The 22,097-nt window shown below is 51.2% G+C and overlaps 1 protein-coding gene and 1 pseudogene across 1 annotated transcript; one reads left to right on the plus strand and one right to left on the minus strand.

The window, feature by feature from the left end:
* The first annotated feature begins 9,552 nt into the window (after positions 1-9,552).
* On the plus strand, positions 9,553-11,037 carry LOC132482638 (ADP/ATP translocase 3-like; annotated as a pseudogene).
* Positions 11,038-19,259: 8,222 nt separating this feature from the next.
* On the minus strand, positions 19,260-20,588 carry LOC132482698 (paraneoplastic antigen-like protein 5). Its single transcript, XM_060088012.1, has one exon. The coding sequence runs from the start codon at positions 20,586-20,588 to the stop codon at positions 19,260-19,262; it is 1,329 nt and encodes a 442-aa protein (XP_059943995.1).
* Between the last annotated feature and the right edge of the window lie 1,509 nt (positions 20,589-22,097).

The raw sequence follows: 22,097 nt of genomic DNA on the forward strand, positions 1-22,097 counted from the left end.
AGCGCCACCAGCTGGTGGGTGGGGGAGAGTGTATGGGGGGGATGTAGTGGTGGGGGCAGGGAGGAGCCGCCTGGCCTCGGGGGCCGTAAGTGATGCTGAGACGGGGAGGCGCTGCGGCTGCTGTGATCTGGTGGAGGCTGCTAGCCATGGCAGATGGATTTGTGGGGGTCCAGGGAGGGGCTCTGGCCCACTGCATGAGGCATCGAGAAGCACCAGGTCGCACTGGAGGCCATAGGGCAGGATGACCACTTACAGTACTTCCTGACATCCGTATCTCAGAGAGGCTGGGGAGCAGTATACAAAAAGTTTCGCTTACTTCTGTAAAGAAATGAGTCCCAAATCTTAAAGTCCACTCTTCAGCGACAGTTTAAAGTTAAATCAATGTCTCTTAAAGAAAATGAAGATAGCTTTCATAACCAATATTCCATAAAGGGAGTCTTTCGTGTCCTTCCCCTAATAAGGAACATGCACCGATTACATCTAAAACCTCAGCCCCAAGGACATGAGGAAGAAAGGAGAAGCTAAGGGACAACTGGAAGCATAGGGGGAATTTCCCTGGGTGACTGAATGGTGGTTCAAGAATTCCTCAGGGTGTGGGTGGCCTTTGCCAAAAACAGTATTTCCTCAGCCAAGTCTGAAAATGCCAGACCTAGTTAGCCTACAAAAGATTTCACTTTGAGCATGTTTGTTCACTTTGCAAATTAAGTATTGAGGTTCTATGGCCACAGGTATTTGGGCTCTTGAAGCTAATAGGTAGCCAGCCCAGACAGCTTCTAGACCCTGGACAGGCTAGTCAAAGAACTAAAATCTTAAACGCACCAACACCATTAGCTGTCCATTCTCTGCAGTGACAGCTTCAGTGCCCTATCCTTGCATGGGTTGCAATGTCAAATCAAGGAGTCTCCGCTAGGTTGCTGCCAAGGTCAATGCTCACTCCAGAAGCCTTCTGTGTGCAGTGTCTTTGTTGCCACTAACAACAGACTAGGGACATATCTAACTAACCTGGAGAATACTAGAGGCTAATTTGAAAAGAAGTCATGGGAATTCTTGAAATTTAAAAATTCTGTTGCCTGAATTAAGAAAATATTCTGGTTCTCTGGTGGCTCAGTGGTTAAGAATACGCCTCCCAATGCCGGGGACATGGGTTCAATCCCTGGTCCAGAAAGATCCCACATGCTGCGGAGCAACTAAGCCCGTGTGCCATAACTACTGAGCCTGCGCGCCACAACTACTTAAGCCTGCGTACTCTAGGGTCTGCACACTGCAACTACTGAGGCCTGCATGCTCTAGGCCCCGCGTGCCATAACTACTGAGCCTGCGTGTTGCAACTACTGAAGCCTGAGCGCCTAGAGCCCATGGTCCACAACAAGAGAAGCCACTGCAACGAGAAGCCCGCGCACCGCAAGGAAGAGTAGCCCCCGCTAGTGGCAACTAGAGAAAGTCCAGCGCAGCAATGAAGACCCAATGCAGCCAGAAATAAACAAAATAAAATAAAATATTCCGATAGAAGGAATGACGCCATTGATGACTAAATTAGATAGCTGAAAGTTAACACTGAGTAACTCTCCCAGGAAGACAAAGAAGTGGAAACCGTGAGGAAAAGAGCACTAACAGGATTTCCCAAAAGAGAAACAAAGGAAAAAGGAATACAGCTTCTTCCCTTGGGATGTGGAGAGCTCCCTGTACTGGGTGTCTCTGCTCCTCCCGCCTCCACGCCTCTCCAGCCGCAGTGCTCCATCGGATCTTGTCTTCCTCCCTAAGTGTTCTCAGTGGGAAAAAGCTGTTCCAGAGCGTTATAACCTGGCTGAATCCATCGCCGCCCAGAGCAACTCCCCAGAGCTGCCTCGGCAAGCCCACTTTAACTCTGGTTGGGACATCCGGACTGGTTGTGATCCGCCCCCGTTTGGACGGTATGTGTACCGCGCACACGTATTCCCTGCAGGAATCCAGGAGAAACACCTTCTGTTCCCCAGCATCCTGTGGGGAAGGCACTTCCTGAGCCGTTCAGGCTTGTGAGGGGCTGCAACAGGCTTAGCGGCATCCCCATCACTTCTCAGAGCCTTCCTCCTTCGGCCAGTCAAGAGGCCGCGCTGTCTGGACCACTGCCCTCTGCTGGTGGGAGGTCCTAGTGCGGTCACAGACTTGGAATCTAGCCCCCTGTCTCTGTGAGCCTGACAGTTAAAGCTTCTCTCCTCCAGGCTTTTAAGGGTATTTGAAACAGTAAAGACAGTCCGATATACAGGTAATTTTCCTTAAATGCTTAGGAGTGTTTGATTAGTTTTGTAGCCAATGTTTAAAGGTTTGGAGAAAGTTACTTTGTCAAATCCAAAACTAACAAGGGGATATTCATTCAGAGGAATCTTGGCCATTTGTCTTTCTAAAGTTATTATTATTAGCTGGCTGCTTTAAAGTTCATAAGATTGATTTAAAGGGCATTAAACAGAGTACAAATAGCAGTGACTATTTCTGTGTCTTCCCCCTTTCCCCTGAGCCTTACATACAACCATAGGCGGCCTCTGACGTGGTCTAGGGCATATTGATCTCCAGTCAGTCTCTGTCTCCATTTTCCCAGCATCCTGCCATGCATAGCCATCCCATGTCCCCTAGATTTCTTGTGCACCACGGTGATGGCAGATTCATTACAGCTTTAAGATTCTGCCAATGTGCCACTAATTAATTAAGAATTTATTAATATGGTCCCTTGAATCATTGGCCTCTGACCAAGCCTCTCCCCTAGAGTGCTCGCTTAAAGAATGAGGGCCCTATTCACTGTTGCCTTCCTTTGTCTACCTCACAAACCACTCACAGGGGAGTAAACATTGATCCAAGTCCTCAGATTCCCCTTTAATTGCTCTTTCCATTCCTCAGTCACAGGGAGATCCCCAAGGTCAAAATCTTTATGCACTGTTCCTACCGCTGGAGCCTGTGGATCCAAGCATGTTGGCAATTGCCTCTCCAAAGCTCCTACCTACTCTGTGACCATCTGACATTTAGCACTGGCACACTAGGTGTGTATGGAAGTTGTGGCTGACACTTAAACAGTTAGACTTGGTCCTGTATGAGTTTTCTATGGCTGCTCTAACAAATTACCACAAACTGGGTGGTATAAAACAACAGAAATTTATTCAATCACAGTTCTGGAGGCCAGAAATTCAAAAGTATTATCACTGAGCTGAACCCAAGGTTGACAGGGCTGAGCTACCTCTTGAGGCTCTAGAGTAGAATTCTTCTTTGCCTTTTCCAGCTTCTGTTGGCTGCCAGCATTTCTTGGCTTGTGCCTGCATCACTTCAAGGTCAGCCTTCAAGGTCAGCATCTTCCAATCTCTTTGTGCTGCTTCACATCACCTTCTCCTCCTCTGTATGTATGTATGTGTGTGTGTGTGTGTGAGAGAGAGAGAGAGAGACAGAGAGAGACAGAGACAGAGAGACAGAGAGAGAGAGAGAGAAAGAGATCTCCTCTGCTTCTGTCTTTTTTTTTTTTTTTTTTTTTTTGTGGTACGCGGGCCTCTCAGTGCTGTGGCCTCTCCCGTTGTGGAGCACAGGCTCCGGACGCACAGGCTCAGTGGCCATGGCTCACGGGCCCAGCCGCTCCGCAGCATGTGGGATCTTCCTGGACCGGGGCACAAACCTGCGTCCCCTGCATCGGCAGGTGGACTCCCAACCACTGCGCCACCAAGGAAGCCCTGCTTCTGTCTTATAAGGACAGTTGTGATTGGATTTAAGGCCCATCCTGATAACCTAGGATAAGCTCCCCATCTCAAAATGCTCCCTTCCCCTGATATCTTCTGTTGGAAAGTTCCTGCAGATAAATGTGTAATAAATCCATGCAGTAAAACAAAGTCTTGGCTTTCTGGTTGAAAAATTATTCTTGACCTTTATATACCCGTCCCCCAACCTGGGAGCTAATAGCTCCTGGCCCCAGGTTTGAAGGGAAAGGGTGATTCTTACAGCCGCCAGTCACTGACAGTCCTCCATAGGAATAGTCTTAAACTTTTCATATGCTTCATAGTGTCACACTTGCAAGACAAACAAGCTTCTCTCTTATTAATATAGACTTTGTCTCATGACATAATCTCAATGTCATAACATGCCATTCTTCACATAAATTACGCAGGGGTAAAGATGGAGAAGAATAGAGCACATGAAGGGGATGCAGAGTCACACTCTGTCATCTTCAGCTCCGTGTGTAATATTGTGTCCAAAGTTTGCATGTGTACACACCAAACGATAACAGTGTTTACCTTTGAGGAAGAGAGCGAGGTTCAGGAAGGGGGTCAAAGATGGACTTTTGCTTTTCACTCAATTGTATCACCTAATATTGTAAGCACTGAATAAATGTTTTGTTTGTCCAAGTAAAAAAATAAAAGATAAATATATGTGACTTACCAATCAAGAGGGAAAACAAGACACAAACAATACTTATAGAATGATCCCATTTAAATAAAATAAACCAAATTATATATATATATGTTTATATGTATGAATGTTGAAGGAATAGGCAGAGCTCTGGAAGGATGTTCACAGAGGTGGGAGTGTGACTCTCAGTGTTTCTTCTCTATACTTCCCATTGTTTGAATTCTTTACAATGAAAATACAGTCAGGCAGTATGATGGTTGATTTTATGTGTCAACTTGGCTGGGCTGTACTGCCCAGTTGCTTGGTTAAACATGTATCTAGATGTTGCTGTGAAGGTATTTTTAGATGTGATTAACATTTGAATCAGTGGACTATAAATAAAGCTGATTATTTTCCATAATCTGAGTGCACTGCATCCAAAGAGTTGAAGGTCTTAAAAGACTGAAGTCCCTCAAAGAGGAAGAAATTCTGCCTCCAGACTGCGTTTGGACTCAAGCTGTAACATTAACTCTTCCCTGGGTCTCCAGCCTACCTGCCTGCCCTGAAGAAGTCAGGTATCTATATATCTATATCTATATAACTGTTTCAAACACGTACATTAGAGCTGGAAAGGCCTGGCTTGGAATTGCAGCTTCACCACTTCTAACTGTGTCCTTAACCAATTAAATTCAGCTTTATAGATTTCTACTTACTCATTGGTATAAACAAAGAAAATAATGGAAATAATCAAACGATACTGTGCCTGGTACACTGAGCATTATCACAACTCAGCAAATGCCATTTATTGTGATTAAAAATGTTTTTCATTTTGTGCTAAGAAAGCAGTAGGAAGCAGTTGAAGGGTTTTGAGCATGGAAGTAACATAATATTTGTTTTTTAAAAATAATTCTGGCTGCTATATGAGGAATGCATAAGAAGGAGGCAAAGTGGATACAAGATCAATTTAGGAGGCTATTGGACTAATATAGGGGATATATGGTCATAATTTGGACTACATGGTGGTAGAAGAGAGGAGAACAGGTGGTAAAATTTGAGAAACATTGAAAGGGTCATGATTTTATTGATTTGACTTCTGCTTATGGGTATGACAGGGTACTTTTTGGCAGACAAATGCTCCTATAGAGAATAACAGGAAAATCCCATTAAAACATGACGTGTCCCCACCACGAAAAATAAATGATAATTATGTGACGTGACAGACATGTTAGCTAACCCTAAGGTGGTAACACATTGCAACATATAAATGTATTAAGTCAACACATTGTACGCCTTAAGCTTACATAGTTATACGTCAATTATATCTCATTTTAAATGAATTTTTTTTTTTTTTTTTTTTTTTTTTTTGCTGTACGCGGGCCTCTCACTGCCGCGGCCTCTCCCGTTGCGGAGCACAGGCTCCGGACACACAGGCTCCGCGGCCATGGCTCGCGGGCCCAGCCGCTCCGCGGCACGTGGGATCCTCCGGGACCGGGGCACGAACCCGCGTCCCCTGCATCGGCAGGCGGACTCTCAACCACTGCGCCACCAGGGAAGCCCTAAATGAATTTTTAAAAATAACAATAATGTAGAATAGTGGCATGAGGGTGGACTAGGACTGAATATAAGTGAGGAGGGTCAAGGGGGCTCTGTACCTAAAGCTTACCTTCCTGGTGGATTTGTTACCGCGTCCAAGCTCATACTATTTGGCACATGACAGGCCAATAAATGGAGACACAAGGTGTTGAGGCAAGGAACAATGACTTTATTCAGAAAGCCAGCAGACTGAGAAGATCGCAGATTCATATCACAAAGAACCATTTTACGCAAGTTAGAATTCAGGCTTCTTTTATACTAAAAGGGGAGAGGGTGTGGCTGGTTGTTGCAGACCTCTTGGTGCCGGCCAGACCTCAGAGAGGATGTGATAGTCCCTTGTTCTTGCAGGTGTCCACGTAGGTCAGGTCACGAAGTTCCTGTAAACCTTCAATAAGACAAATTTTATTTTCTCTTCTATAACGTTTTATGTCTATATGAATGAAAGTGTTATGGCTTTAAAGGTTAAGCCTGGGAGGCAGAGCCTTGAGAAAAGACTATTGTATATTTCAGGCTATAGGCAATGTTCTTTTACTGATTGAAGAGACAAAGGTTCAGAGCCAGCATGACTAAGCACAGAGATTAGAGCTAAAGGAATAGATCGAATATGGAGTTAGGTTTGTTCTTCTCTGTTACAGATTCATGGGCGTTTGGTTTTCTACTATTCCTTGGACTGTTAATGTACATGATACATTATCTTTCTTTTGCATATATGCAATATTTAATAATAACAACATTCTAAATAGCAAAAACAATTTTTAAAAATATGACGAAAAAGATCAGTTTAAACCACTGGAGACCTACTGAAGTGATCAGAACTTAAGGGGCCAACGTGCAGGAGAAAGGAGAACCATGGAAAGGTACACTGGTGTTTTGCAGCTTCTTCTCCTCTGGGGATATTTGCCAATTCTAGGGCAGTGAAGGAGGCTGAGAATCCAGGCTTCATCCAGGTAGATGGATATATCTGGGGACCAAAAAACCAGCACAGCTTTCAGTGGTCTCACAGGCCTGGAGACACAAAATTGGAGACTTAAGGAGCCAAGATTGCAATGACAAAGGAGAGGTAGAGGACTGAGTCAGAAGCTAAGGAGCTAAGCAGAAAGCCTTTCTAAGACAGAGAAGAGTTTTGTCTCATGTTAAGGAAAAGAAATAAAAGGTATTCATTATTAGAAAAGAAGTCAAACTGCTGTTATCTGAAGACAACATTTTCTAAGTAGAAAAATCTCATAGACTCTACCAAGAAAAAGCTGCTAGAAGTAATAAGTGAGTTTAGCAAGGTTGCAGGATACAGGAGGGAGGAACTTCAAAAGGGTATGAGAAAGTTTTATCAAACTGTACACTTTAAATATGTGCATTTTAATTATACCTGAGTAAAGTCATTTAAATAAAGATTAAGTGAAAAAGGAGATGACTGACAGATAGGTAGAGACAGAGAAAGGCAATGCCTGAAGGCCCTGAAGAGGTTGGAAAATGACCACAGCGGGGAGTCTGTAATCAGAGTGGGATGCTTGAATCACTGATTATCAAGGTGGGGGCAGTTATAGGAGATAACAAAGCCTGGAAAGTGGCAGCAGAAGTGTATGGCTGAAGTAGAGGTCACTTCTGTGCCCACTACATACTCCGTTATTTTTGCCTGAGCACAACCTCCCTCACTCTTTGCCTGGCCAGCTCCTACTCATCCTTCAGGTCTCAGCATCCACGTCCCTTCACCAAGGGCACCTCAACTGGCACTCCTGCCTCCATCTAACTTAAGTTCCTCTCTAACATACTCTTGTAGCAGTCTTGTAGTACTTGCCTTTCTCAAGCACTTAACATAATGATTACATATGTATTTCTGCAATTCCTCCCACAATTCAAAGCTCCATGACGGCAGGAAGCATGAGTGGTTTCGCTATCCATGGTATCTCTAGCACCTGGGGCAATGCATGGCAGAACACAGCTATATACATATTTATTGAATACATATTTATTAAATATGTAACAGGATGTTAAATGGAATGTTGCCTGTCTCCTCAGGGATTTAGCCCAAACCTGAGGACAAGAGGTGCTAAGTCCCTGCACGGTCTCCGTTCTCAACAGAAATACATCAAAATGCTTGTTATATAAATCAGCCTCAGATGACCTCTGTGTATTGGCCCCTCGCTTTTCTATTTCTATTTCTCAGGCTGAGATTCATTAGCTCAAAATCCCACTGGTGCCAAACTCCAGTTTTTACACATTAAATTATTTTTAAAATAGCCCAAACTAGCAGATTATTAGTCAGTTAGGGCCTGCCTGCCTTGCAATTCCCAGGACACCTTACCCCACATCCGCTGGCCATTGATAAGATGCCAAGCCACTGGTGCCCTTCAGAATTCTCTGACCTAGAGACTCCCTGCCATGCTGCTGAGTGCCATCACCAAGACATTTAAGCCTCCTCTCTGATTCCTCTCCCTTAACAGTTACCTTACCCTCCTCTCCTTCTGGGTGGTGTTTCCTTAGCCCACCCATAAGCCTCTGGATGGTCTCATGCTATGGAGCACATGCAACCCAATAAAGCTTGTTGCGTGTGATCAGCTCCCAAATCCCTCAAACAAACCCCCTACAGTGCTGAATTTACTAAAATATGGCAAAGCCACTTCAGCAAGCACCATCCCATCAATGCTATTTAAGAGAAGATACAATCTTTGGAAGGTAATTTTTAAAAGAAATTTTTAGGAGGAAAGATTGTTTTGGCTTTTCTCCTGCCTTCACCATGAAAGAAGAGAAGGAGGAGTACTCTCTATCCTCAAATGAAATGTGTCCGTTCAGGTCCTGCAGGAAGCCAATATGGAGTTAGAAAGTGCAAAAGATTTATTGAGAAAGATAAAGGGGGGTAGGCAGGAAGAGCCTTCAGACCACAGTGAATGTACGACACCTGTGGAAGGAGAGGGAGATGGAAGAAGGGCTGGAAGGGAGTGCCTTAGACGATGGTGCAGCTTTGAGAAAGTCTTGGCCAGCCCGCTGGGAGCTCTGGTGCAAAGACGGCCCATTGAGGAGTCCCACATTGAACAGAAATAATTCTAGTAGCCCTGCTCTGCTAAGTCGTAGACTGGGTGCTGCCTGGGAATAGCATGACCTCTGTGTAAACGCTGCAGTGGATCCTGAAAACATTGCATCTGGATGCTGTCAGCTGACTGCACTCCTCTCTTAAAGTGACATCTAAGTGGTGAACTTCCATAGCTGCCCCAGTCCGCCCCTTGTGCCACACAGATCCACTATTCCATATACATATGTTCAGGGAGCAGTTTCTCTGTGGTTCCCACGTGCCTTTCTTGAGTGTCCACTTAGAAGAGAGAAATTGGTGGGACAAAGTACAACGCCATTGATGCAGTTGGTCTTGCAGCTGCGACAGCTACTCATTACCTCCCTCCTCCACTGCCTCTGCAGTCTTGGTCACTTTCCCTCAGCCCTGAGGTTTGAGTCCCTGGTATCTATACCCTTCTCAGGGCAGAATTGCTGCACTTGGCCATTCACAGGCACAAATGGGCAAATGAGTACCAAGAGTCACCTAAGCACATCCTCTGTGTTCCGCACATATTCCTGCCTGCCCCAGCTGTAAGAGCAGTTCTACCTCTTCCTTGATAAGTGTTGGTTACCCCTGCTGAAATGGCGACTCTTCCTGCCTGCTGGTCTCTGGACACAGGGGACAAAAAAATGCCGGGCAGCAGTCATGTCTATAGGTACCACAGGACTCTGGCTGTGTCTCCTGGTGAGAGTGCAGTCTTTAGGGACCAGAATATCCTCCCCTGCAAAGTCCAGAGCTAAGGAGATGTGACACACAGTGTCCACCTGAGTAGGTCACTAGGGAAGATGGAAAGTGGGGCCACTCTGGCTTCCACCCCTTGGCTCCCCGTCCCACGTATTCTTCCTATTGGGGACACAGTGCCACATGGAGGTCTCAGATACAGTGCATATATTGCATTCTGGAGGATGGCACCCCATCACTGCAGAGGATCGCCTCTAAGCATGTGCTTTAGCTGCACCTTCAGCAGCACATTGTGGCATGCTACAAAGGTAGCAGCTTCTGGGTGATGCAATGTGTGATACCAGAGGATCCCACGCTCATGCGCCCACTCAGACACATCCTTCAGTCTGAAGTATATCCCCTGACAGTATACCATCTTGTATGGGATGCCAGGCCTGCATTTTTGGTACCAGCGGCAACAGGGCTGACCAGCAGCGCCCACCCTCCAGCTGTCTGTGCCTCCGCTCTGTTCTCCACTCACTGAGCTGCCCGTTCTGCCACCACAACGAAACAGGCCCTCTCCTTTGCCAAGGACTTCCTGGCCAGAGGCATTGCCGCCACCATCTCCAAGATGGCTGTGGCCCCGATGGAGTGGGTAAAACTGCTGTGAAGGTGCAGTACACCAGCAAGCAGATCACAGCCGACAAGCAGTACAAGGGCATCGTGGACTGCATCGTGTGCATCCCCAAGGAGCGGGGTGTGCTGTCCTTCTGGACGGACAACCTGGGTCATACACTACTTCCCAGTCAAGTCCTCAACTCCACTTTCAAGGATAAGTACAAGCAGATCTTCCTGGGGGCCTTGGACAAGCACACGCAGTTCTGGAAGTATTTTGCTGGCAATCTGGCCTCTGGTGGGGTGGCCAGAGCCACCTCCCTCTTGCTTCCTCTACCCCCTGGATTTCACCAGAACCCACCTGGCGGCTGACTTCGGGAAATCTGACATCGAGTTCAAAGGATCAGGAGACTAGTGAAGATCACCAGGTCTGATGGCATCCGGGGTCTATGCCAGGGCTTCAGCATCTCCGTGCAGAGCATCATCATCTACCAGGCCACCTGCTTCGGCATGTACAGCAGCGCCAAAGTCATGCTCCTTGACTCCAAGAACATGAGAGCGGTGGCCAGCATGGTCTCCTACCCCTTCAACGCCAAGTGGTGGTGGATGATGATGCAGTCAGGGCACAAAGGAGCCAACATCATGTACAGGGGGACCCTTAACTGCTAGCAGAAGATCTTCAAAGACGAAAGGGGCAAAGCCTTCTTCAAGGGCGCCTGTCCAACGTCCTCTGCCTCATGGGTGGTGCCTTCATGCTGATCCTGTACGATGACCTGAAGGAGGTCATCTAGGCCCCACCCCTCTGGACACACAGACCAAGAGAACCACGTAGAATACTTAACTTTTATGGACACTTGACCTTCGAGAAATTTCACCATGTTTGTGATCACGACCATTGGCACACTGTGTCCATGTATTGATTAGGGAGGGAGTGGAATCATGATGTCTTCATGGGTCCACAGGTGAGGCAGCTCCTACCAGACCTAGACTTCAGGTGGTCATAGGACCAACTTCTATTTAAGTATTTATTTTAAAAAATCATGTCTCCAATTTGTACTTGAGCATTATCATCTTTGGCACAGCCAAATATTTGCAGTTATGTTCAATGTTGGGCATTCTGCTGCAAAACAGTAAAACCAGGACACAGACAAAAGAAAAACAAAAAACATCCCTTGTACCTCCACCCTAACCCATTTAGGGATTTAGATCTTCCCTCCCCCTTTTCTTTCAGGGACATCCCCAGGTGTGGCTAGAATGTAATTGCCATCCATTTTCAACTTGTACCCAAAGACCAAGCAAATCCATCCAAAAGCCAAGCTTAGACCTTTTCCTCCTTCTTCATCTGGTTGTATGGGATCCTGTGGCCATAGTGTGAGCTGAGGGAGGAGCTCTGGTATGACTGTAATGGGTAACATGAGGGTCTGTGCTACTGCTCACAAACCTTACTCGTACCTCTGTCCCTGCCCAGGCTGCATTCCAGATGCACCACTTCCATCCGACAGTGAGTTGCTGATCGGCCATCTGATTTTGACTTGACAGGACCCAGCTCATGATGAGAAGTTCCAGACACAGAGTCAGTTGGTGTCCCATAGTCAAGCACCTGTCTCTACCAGGGCCCAGAAACACACCAGAGGCTATTTCTAGAAAGACATAAAATCTCTGATGCTGATGGCATGACCCTCCTCCAGAACCCCAGGGGACTGAGTGGCAATTCTCTTACAGGGGCTGGCCTTGAAATTGACACTGCATCCTTGCCCATTATTGATACCTCTGACACCATGGGGTCTGTCGTATAAGATGGTCCACACGGCTACTTGCACCACAGCTTGGACCTGCTGCAGGTTCCTCTCCCGCACCCCATGCCTGCTGCAGGCTCCTCTCTTACACCCTACCTCTGCTGCAGCTTCCTCTCCTGCACCCCACCTCTGATGCAGGTGCCTCTCCTGCACCCCAGCTCTGCTGAAGCTTCCTCTCCTGCACCCCAGCTCTGCTGCAGGTTTGTCTCCTGCACCCCAGCTCTCAGCCTTCTCTGTCACCTGATGTATGGACTGCAGCAATAATCCTGGGGCCTACCAGGTGCACTACTTTCTTCTTTGTGGTGGAGGATTCAAGACGCAATGATTTGTCTTGTACTATGGAGGGGGCATCCTGGCATGCCTCTGATTACTGGACTCCTAAAAACTTCACTAAAATGTCAGGTCACTGAATCTTCCTAGGGTTTATCTCCCATGCTCTTGAGAGGCCATGTGTCTTAAGAGAGGCCTCTTACTCTTCCTATCCAGTCAGTATGATGGTGTCAGTGTAACTGATCTGACTGATGTTTTATGGGTTGTCTAGATGATCCACATCTCTTTGTACCATAAGAGAGTACAGATATGACATAGGGCAGGAGAGTTAACATGGTAGTAGACCAAATTGTAAATAAAGATGTCCACATAATTGTGAACTGCTTCTTATCCTTTTTCTTTGATTGGTTGGAATAGAAAGGAATGCACCCATCAAATCAATGGCCACGTTGAACATGGACCTAAGGCCTTATTCATCTGCTTGAGCAATTACACCACGTCCAGCACACAGCATCCACAACTGGAATTATTAGTTGGTGAAGCCTGGGTATACAGTCACTCTATGGAATTCATCCAATTTCTGCAGCGAACAGACTGGCAAAGTAAATGGGGATATGATGGGGACCACCACCCCTACATCTTTCAGAGCGGCTCTAATCTCTGCCATGCTTCCTGTGATATTGTCTGTAATTGACTCTCTTGGTTGTGTAGGGGGGGTGTGGGGGGGAAGTTCCATAGACTTGCACATAATTTCCACCAATGTAACCTGAGAGACAGACAGACACGCACCCAAAATGTGCTTTGGACATGGAGACCAATGACACCATACACACACACACACACACACACACACCAAGAAGTCAAGAAATGGTTCATTACTTACAGAATCAAGGGTTCTCAAGAGAGCAGGATAAGCCTCTCAACCGGTTGTGAAGTGACTTGTGATTTTACCACGGTGAGGAGGCAGGGCCGAGGTGAGAGTTCCCACATGGGGTCAGGGGCATACATGGTTCTAATCTCCCTCTGGTGCCAAAGGAAGGAGCACCCAGGCTTTCTTACCAGTTTGCCCAGATATCGGGCACAAGGGGAAGAGTGAGGGCTAGCTGAAAAGGAAAGGCCAGATTCTACCGAGAATAAGGGACGGGGGCGGTACTCTTCCCTGAACTGCTGGTGCTGTGGGAAATGGGGGCTCTTAGGACTTGAAATATAAGCCTCAAAATTACCTGTGCTGTGCCTGGCCTTAATTCAGAGAGAGGTTTTGCTAGAAAGAATAAAAATCAAATAAGGCTGAAAGGCAGAACCTGACTGTGGAAAGGGAGACAACGAGAGCCACAATCATGTCACCCGGAGTGTAACAGTTGAGCTTTAGTTAAATGACACAGAGGGTCTGTCTGGCATGAATAGTAATGCTAGATGTCTACATAGAATAGAGGTGTTGGCTCACCATCATTAGCATCTGGGAGGCAGGAGGTTAGATGACAAATAGGACAGTTTAAGAAGCACCCCTCCCTCACGTTTGGACTGACTGCCAGAACTATCAGTATGTGTCCACCAGGCTCACCAAGGCCTTAGGGGTAATAATTACCCACGAACTGGAAGCAATACATAATGTGATGAAAGAAAGCACAGGTCCCAGACTTACGAAGCCTAGCTCTGCAACTCGGTAATCTGGACAATCCCCTCAGTCCTCTTCTACTCACTTTCTACCACAGAACAAGGAAAGGCTCCATGAACTCTGAGCTAGGAAGAGGCTCCACTGCTCTGCAGGAAGTCCCTGCCCACCCCATCCCCCTCCTTCCCCCACCTCTTAGGAAAGAGGCCCCTTCCCCACGGATCCTCAGCGCCCAGAGCAGGCATCTCCGCCCGAGGTCCCTCGTGGTTGGAGGATCGAGCCGCCCTCCCCGCGTGTCCACAGCTCCTGGACCCGGCCAGCTCTGAAGGCCAGCGCCCAGAGACCACCGACACCAGGGCACCCCGCCAAATAGCCCCCTTGGCTGCTTGCGGGCACCCAGCTCCCTTCCTCTCTCCCGCCTCCACCGGCACTGCGGCGAGGGTGCACACGTGGTCGGGGGGCTGCTTCAGCCCCAAGGCCGGTGGAACCACCCGTGTGCTCCAGGCCATTGGGGGAAGGGCAGGGAGAGCCCAGGGTGCCCTAGATGGGCGGCCCAGCCCAATTGTGATCCTCACGCGCCATCTATCGGCAGGCGCGGGCACGACCGCGGGAGAAGCGTCGCCGAGGCCTCTCGCGCCCCCGGTAGCCATTTCGCTGTGTGGACGGTCCCGTTTCCCGATAGGCAGCGGACACAAGCTCGGGGCTGCAGGAAATGGCGGTGCGCGCAGGCGCACACTCGCCGAACGCAAACGCGCATCCTCCCGGGGCACGCACGCGCAGGCGCACAGAGCACGGTCTCAGGGTCAGGGGAGCTACTCCCGGATCACTAGGGCCCCCAACCCTGGCCGATGCCCTCCTCAGGTGGCACCGAGGGCCCCGGGGGTCCAGAGCCAGCCTCTGGGCAGGAAGGGGTCATCCCCAGGCCCCATATACAGCCTCCCACTCACAGAAACCCAACCACCCCCCCCCCCCCGCCTCCTGCCTGCTCCCAGGACACAGGAGTTATGCAGGGGAATGGGACAGGGAGGGGGTGCCCCTGCCCCTTGGGGGGCCGCCCCACCCGGGACTTCAGGTGGAGGACAGCTCTCCCTGCCTTTCGTGCCCCCATCCAGAGCCTCAGGGCTCTGGAACTCCTGTGGCCCCCTTCCCTCGGCCATCCCATAGCCCCAGGTCCCCAAACGTCCCTCAGTGCCTAGACCAGGGCAGGCCACTGCAGGCCGGCAGGGGTAGATGGAGCTCAGGCAGGTGGGCAAACACCCCCCACCCCGGAATCCTGCACCGCGTTCCTGGCAGGGGCCTCTGACCTCACGCCCGGACCCTTCTGTGGCTGGTTGGTCATTGGGAGGGCACACGTGACCTCTCTGAACCATCTGGGTGCCCCAAGCCCCCACAGAGCTGCTAGGGATCCTGGAGCTTCAGATCCTACCTGTCGTCCTTCCCCCTCCCCCCAACGCCTAACCTACTGGTTCCTGGGGACATCCCGAGGTTCCTGGGGACCCAAGCAGCCACGGCCTGTACCCACAAGGCCCTGCCGCCCGGCTCCATCCAGCCCAGGAGACCACACGAACCCTCTTGGACCCTGCCGGGACCGTACTTCTGTGCCGACTTGGGGTGCCAGGCCACTGCTGCTGCCCCCAACCCTGACCCCACCACAGCAGCCCCTGCCCTCCCGTCCCGTCCTCCCCACCCCCGCAGCCAGTCGTCCTCTCCTCTGGCCCCCAAAGCCGGCCCCAACCACCCAGCAGGAAGCCCTCTGCTCCGCGAGCCCCCCATGCTTAGCCATTAGCCCCACCCTCTGCACCCCGACTCCAGAACGCCCCCCACCAGCCACCCCGGCAGCCAGCGGTCCTCCCCTCGGACCCGAACACAGGGGGACCCTTCCCTCAGCCCCGCTTCAACCCGCTGCCCTCCGCCGCCGCTCCCCCACTCCCAACCGAGCAGCCCGTAGCCCTCCCCCCACCTCCACTCCTTCCCAGGGCCCCCGGTACCTGCGGAGTCCAGCCCCCGGCAAAGCCCCCGCCTGTCTCCTGACTTGCTCTGACTCTGTGGATGACTCCGGAGTCCCGCTCAGAAGGGGCTGAAGAGCTCGTCTCAGCAGTGCAGCCAGGAACTCTGCAGCCCACGGTCCCAGGCACTCTGTGCGAACGCCATGTGGGTTTCCGGGTGCTCCCGGAAGCTCCAGGAAGATGAGGGAGAAAGTTCTAGACGTCTCTTTACAGAGAAAGTGGTTGGATGACAAGAGCACGTGAGGAGGCGCTTTGCTACGGGAGCAGCAGTAGCCATGCGCACTGAGGGCCTGAGGTCCCAAGGTTTGGCGCCTCAGGAAGCAAAAGACACGCCCATTGGCCTTCCACCAATAGGAAGGCCTCCCTGCAAGGCTGTGGAGTTGGGGGAGCAAACTTGGCGATGCAGAGCCCATTGTGGCAAATAACTCAATTTGTCTTTACAGGTGGTTTTCTACTGTGATTGATAATGTCATAAACCTATTCTGATTTCCTGTTTTTTTTAATTTTTTAATTTTATTTTATGTAATTTTTTATACAGCAGGTTCTTATTCGTTACCCATTTTGTACATATAATTGTACATTTGTGAATCCCAATCTCCCAATTCATCACACCACCCCCCACACCCCCACCATTTTCCCACCTTCGTGTCCATATGTCTGTGCTCTACATCTGTGTCTCTATTTCTGCCCTGCAAACCGGTTCATCTGTACCATTTTTCTAGGTTCCACATATATGCATTAATATACGATATTTGTTTTTCTCTCTCTGACTTCCTTCACTCTGTATGACAGTCTCTAGGTCCATCCACGTCTCTACAAATGACCCAATTTCGTTCCTTTGTACGGCTGACTAATAAAGCAATAGTAATAAGCTCTTTATATGGACTCATTTCTTGTCTAGTTGTATCAACTAGCCATCTTCTCACATGGCACAAGAGGATGAGGCAGCTGTCTGGGGTCTCTTTTATAAGGGAGCTAATCTCATCCATGAGGGCTCCCCCAGCATGGGCTAATCACTTCCCAGCGCCCCACCTCCAAATCCCATCCCTTTGGGGGTTAGAATTTCACAGGTGAATGAGGGGGAGAGGATTACAAATATTCAGTCCGTAGCACTGTCAGTCCAACTATTGTTGCTCCTATGTTCCCTTTTTCCTGCTGAGATAATCAAGTTTTTCATTTACATTTTAACTTCTCTACTGCTTTTTCAGGCAATTATCAGTTTTCGCTAAAACTTTACAATTCACCTATGAAATGGAAGAAGAACCCTCACCATGTCTGGGTCTGCAAAGTGCCTACCCTACCCTCTCACTGGAGAGGTGTCCCATGGGTGCTGAGCAGGAATTCGACTCTGGACCCCCACCCTCGCCCGCAGCAGCCCTTTCCCTCCATTGCCCACAGCAGAGGCCACACTCAGCTGAAACTTTCAGGGAAATTTATTAAACAGAAACATTGACTGAAACCATTGAACAGAGGGCATAACAACACACAGAGGAACTTCTAACGGCCACGGCAGCCAACGGGTCCCGGCACCCCCACCCCAGGGTCCCCAACAAGGTGCCCCCAATACACCCCACCCAGCAGCCCTGCATCCCACCACAGTCTCCCTTCTTGAGGGCCCCGCGGGTGGCCTCTCCCTAGGAAGATGGGCGCCGGCAATGCCCGCTGTCCCCAGGGCCGACCCTCTATTTCTGGCCCACCTGCCCGGGGCCGGGCCCTGCCTGATGGCGGGCACAGGACAGTCCCACAACAGGGCACGCGCCACGAGCCGAGGACGTGGAGTCCCAAGGAACAACGGGGTGGCCCAGCAGAACACAAGCCCTGGAGGTCCTCCCGTAGACCTCCTGCAGCTGTGGTGCAGGTCTTCCTTCCCAAGGTCCCAGGTAGGCTCCCAGGTCCTGGGGTGGGCGCTGGCTGTGACCACGTCCATGCTGTCTTCCCCGCTGGCTCCTGAGACTGGCCTCGGGGTCTCCGTGCCAGGCAGGGGTGGGGGGAACTGCTCAGAGGACACACGCACATTTCCACAGCAAGCAGTGCTGGGCCTGAATGTTCGCCCAGAAAGCACACGTTGAGCTCACGACACTGGCCCACAGAGACCAGAGCCTCGGCTGGCATGTGGCGCACCTCAGGGCTCTGTGGGGGGATGATGGCTAGGGTGTGTGTGTTGGGGGGAGGGGAGCGGGGACGCTCCCTGGGTCCCTCTGGGGCCTACAGGGACACATTTGGGCTTGCCAGTACAGGGAACAGCCTGCCCCAGAGGGGGGACACTGAATAGGGGTCCCCTCTCGGGAGGAAGGCCCAGGAACCTTGAGTGGCCCCTAACGCCTCCCAGGCCAGTGTGGGTGGCAGCCATCTGCAGGTGCCCCTCACCTAGGCCGGGGCTGGCCACTGAGGGCTGCTCCCGGGTGGCAGGCTTTGGGGCTGGCGCTGGCATTGGCAGCTGGTGAGTTGTGGTTCTCCAGGCCAGTCCCAGGTCTCCAGTGGCCATGCACAAACCTAGAGAGAACAAAACACTCCTCCCTCCCTCCAACAAATTCTCTTGGACCCCGCCCGGACCCCCTCCCCCTCCTGCCCCTCCCCCTCCTCCTCCTCTGGAACATGCTTCCCTGCACCCCCACTCACACCAAAGCCAGTTGTGGGGTACTGGGCAACCAGCTACTCAGCGCCCTGCCGCCAAGCTGAGCTGACGCTCTCGCCTGGGATCGTCTCCTCAGTGTTTGCTGTCCTTGTCCCTACTGCCCTTTCAGGCTGCAGGGGGAAGAGACTTGCCCCTGCCCTCACTTGCGCAGAGGCTCCAGGGTGCTGCCTTCCTGGGGCTCCCCTCGAGCGGTGTAGATGATCCTGAAGTTGGACCCTGTCTCTGCTCCACAGCCCTTCCTCGCCAGCGCCGGCGCCGGCTCCTTCTGGCAGGGGCGGCCCCGGGGGAGGCGCCTCTAGGCCCCGCGTGGCCTGGGGGCCCATCAGCGTCATTAGCTCAGAGCCCACAGGGTGGGCGTTTGAGGGTGGCCAGAAGACAGGGCTGATGCCAGAGCCCCCGACTATACCTTTTTCAGCCTCTGCTGTGCTGGGGTCTCTCTCTGAGGCTCGGGTACCCCTCGTGCTGCGTATGGTGGCTCCCCTCTTGTGTCGCCGGTGCCTCCCTCAGCTGATTTTGGCTGGGTTGGTGGAGTCCCTTCCAGCTGGGGGATGCCGAGGGGACTGGGCCTGGCTGCCCTGCCCCTCTGCCCCAGGCAAGGCCCCCACTGTTCCTGTGGACTGCCCCTTCCCCTCGTTAAAATATTTGTGTTGCCTGCTAGGGGAGGGGGTGCCTGGGTATCTTGAGCCTATGCTCCCTAGGGCTTGGGGTGGCTCATGGCCCCAGCCCCCATCTCGTTTCCCAACTCTTCTGCTGCAGGCTGAGGCTTCTGCTTTGCCGGGGATTGGCCCTCATCCCTAGGACACGCTGTCTGGCTGTGGCCTTCCTCCCCAGTCCCGCAGCAGCATGGCACCTGCGTGCGCTTCAGTGACAGGGTGGCCCCTTCCTGGACGGTCTGCGTGCTGCTCTCACGAAACAGCCTTGTCTGCTCCCTGACCGGAGAGACGGGGACACTGGTTTTTGCCAGTGCCTGGGCGCCAGAGGCCATGCGGCCCCTTTCTACTTGCCTCTGCTTCTCCCTGGTCAGGGCCATGGCGGCCTCTAACTCCTCCTCATCTCGAATGAGCTTCATTAACTCCAGGAAAGTGGGCGCATGCCCTCGCTGCTCCATGAGCTTGAGCTTGCCCTGGAGGGAGGTGCTCATGGAGGCCTGAGCCAGGATGTATTTCAGGCGAATCACGTCTGCCCTTCCCACTGACTCGGGGCTGTGCTTCACAGCGTTCTGCAGCACGGGCTCTAACCGTACCAGAAAGGTAGAGACTTTCTCTCCGGACTTCTGGAAGATCTGGAGGAACTTTAACTGTGAGGTTCTATAGTCCTCTTTATTCCCAAAGATCTGCTTCAGGGCGTCCAGGCACTGCGCTACAGTCATGGACTCGCTGTTGGCCCGGAGCGCCCGCATGATGGACAGGGCGGGGCCGTGTAAGCTTTCCAGCAAACGCCGCTGCTTCTCTACCTCAGACACCTGCCACATCTGCATCAACTCAGTCACCTGCTCTAGCCAGGCTTCAAAGTTCTCTTCGCCTGGGCCTGGGAAAGTGTTTCCCGAAAACACCTTCAGTTTTCGGTACCACATGCTTCCTTTCAGAGGCTGCAGGTCTGGTGGCTTGACTTGAGCCAAGCCTTTTGGCTCTATGTCCTCAAGGTACGTCCCCACGGTTCTGACCGTATCTACCATTCTCCGGCCCTCATGTTTCAGGAAGCACTTCAGTCTGTTGATAAATTCATCATCTGATGTACGGGGTTTCACCACCACTTCCCAGGTACCTCCCTTTCCTGGGATCTGACTGGGCGTCGAAGCATAATTGACCGTGTCGGCCAATGCAATGAAAACTGCCTTAGAGTCGTCTTCCCTTCTGAATGTTGTGCCCAGCACACTGTAGGCACCGAGGGGCTGTAAGCCCGCCTTCAGGGTCTCTTTTATTTCATCTTCACTACACTCCACAGGGATGCCCACGATGAGCAGGGCCTTCCTGGGGTCCAGGTCCATCCCTTTGCACCAATCCTCCAACAGATTCACAGCCATTGCTCCCTCTATCTACGGACTGATCTAGTACACGGGGCAGTAATCAGCTCACAGAGTCTGACCAGGACTCAAGGAATTCTGAGTCAATGCCAAGTATGAAGGCAGAATTGTTCTGGGTTTGCACAGCCTATAATGCAAATGGGGTGAGAGCATCATTAACGCCCACCCTCCCACCCCGACTAAAAGCCCATGCACTACCCCCACTTCTGGTCACAGAGATTCAGGCCCTGCTTTTCAGGGCTTCCCCAGTCACTTGGTGGAGAGGTGTCTTTAGGCCAAACTCCCCGCACCTCACCCCCTCCCTGCTCACCTCTGCTTGCCGTGGACTCCTCCTCAAAGTCCAAGGACTCTTCTGTGTGTACTGGAGGTGCCTGTGGTGAAAAGGCCAGCGTCAGGAGGAGGGGCCTGACAAAGCCCGCCAAACGGGAGAGGACAGCAGGCTGTCCCACTCCCTGGCTCAGGGCTGTTCAGGCCCAGGGCACCTGGTACCCACTTCTCTGGGGCAAAGGTTGGAGGACGGAGATGTGGAGTTCCCTCCTTTCTCAGAAAATGTCTGACAAGTGAGAAAGATGGTTGGAGCTCTGCACAAGGCAATGAAGCTGGTGGCTGTGGAGAACGTGTGACAAGCTGCAGTGTTGCCATGGATACTGAGAACAGCGTGGACCATGGGTTTCCATCGCAGAGGGCTGTTCTGTGGTAAGGTGAAGGGGCAACAGGTGATGTCACTGGCCTCCAACCAGAGAAGTGTCCTGTTGTTGTTGGAGGGGAGGGGAGATGGGGGGTGGGCAGCAAGGATTAAGTGCTGAGAAACAGTAGAATCAGGGAGAGAAAAGGGACCCAAAAAGGGTCTACAGTGCCACACTGCTGAAACAGACAACTCTCGCCCTAGGTGTGACCCTACCCTGCAGACCCTGTAAACCTTGGCAGGCAACCCCACCCCTCCTGCTTTTTGCCAGGGTTACAGAAGCCTCTCTCAACATAGGTCTACGTCCCAGCTGTTCACCATGCTGATTAGGGACCCACCGGCAGTGCAGATACGGGGATTCCACCCACACTCAACACTAGGCATGCCCTCCAGCTCTGCCCAGAGGCAGTTCCTGGTGCTGGGGAGGTGGTACTGCTTCGCTGCATCTGTGCAAGGCAAGGCAGAGGTACTTTGCTATGGTTCTACCCCACACGCCCCTGCTCAGGCTGTGCCAATTCTGAGCCTACAGAGGCTCTCTGGTACAGGGATACGAGAAACGGCTCAGGGGGCTGGGGGGGGGTGGTGTGACGAATTGGGCGATTGGGATTGACATGTATACACAGATGTGTATAAAATGGATGACTAATAAGAACCTGCTGTATAAAAAAATAAATAAAAGTCAAAAATTCAAAAAAACAAAACCAAAACTGCTCAACTGGTATTCAGGGCTAGTACAGGAGGAATCCTACAGTATGATTATTGCCCCGCCCTCAAATCCACCCCCTCCCTCAAACTTTGCCCCCACTGACGCACGACGTAGGCCT

The sequence above is a fragment of the Mesoplodon densirostris genome, chromosome X, assembly GCF_025265405.1.
Source record: "Mesoplodon densirostris isolate mMesDen1 chromosome X, mMesDen1 primary haplotype, whole genome shotgun sequence".
Taxonomy (NCBI): Eukaryota; Metazoa; Chordata; class Mammalia; order Artiodactyla; family Ziphiidae; genus Mesoplodon; species Mesoplodon densirostris.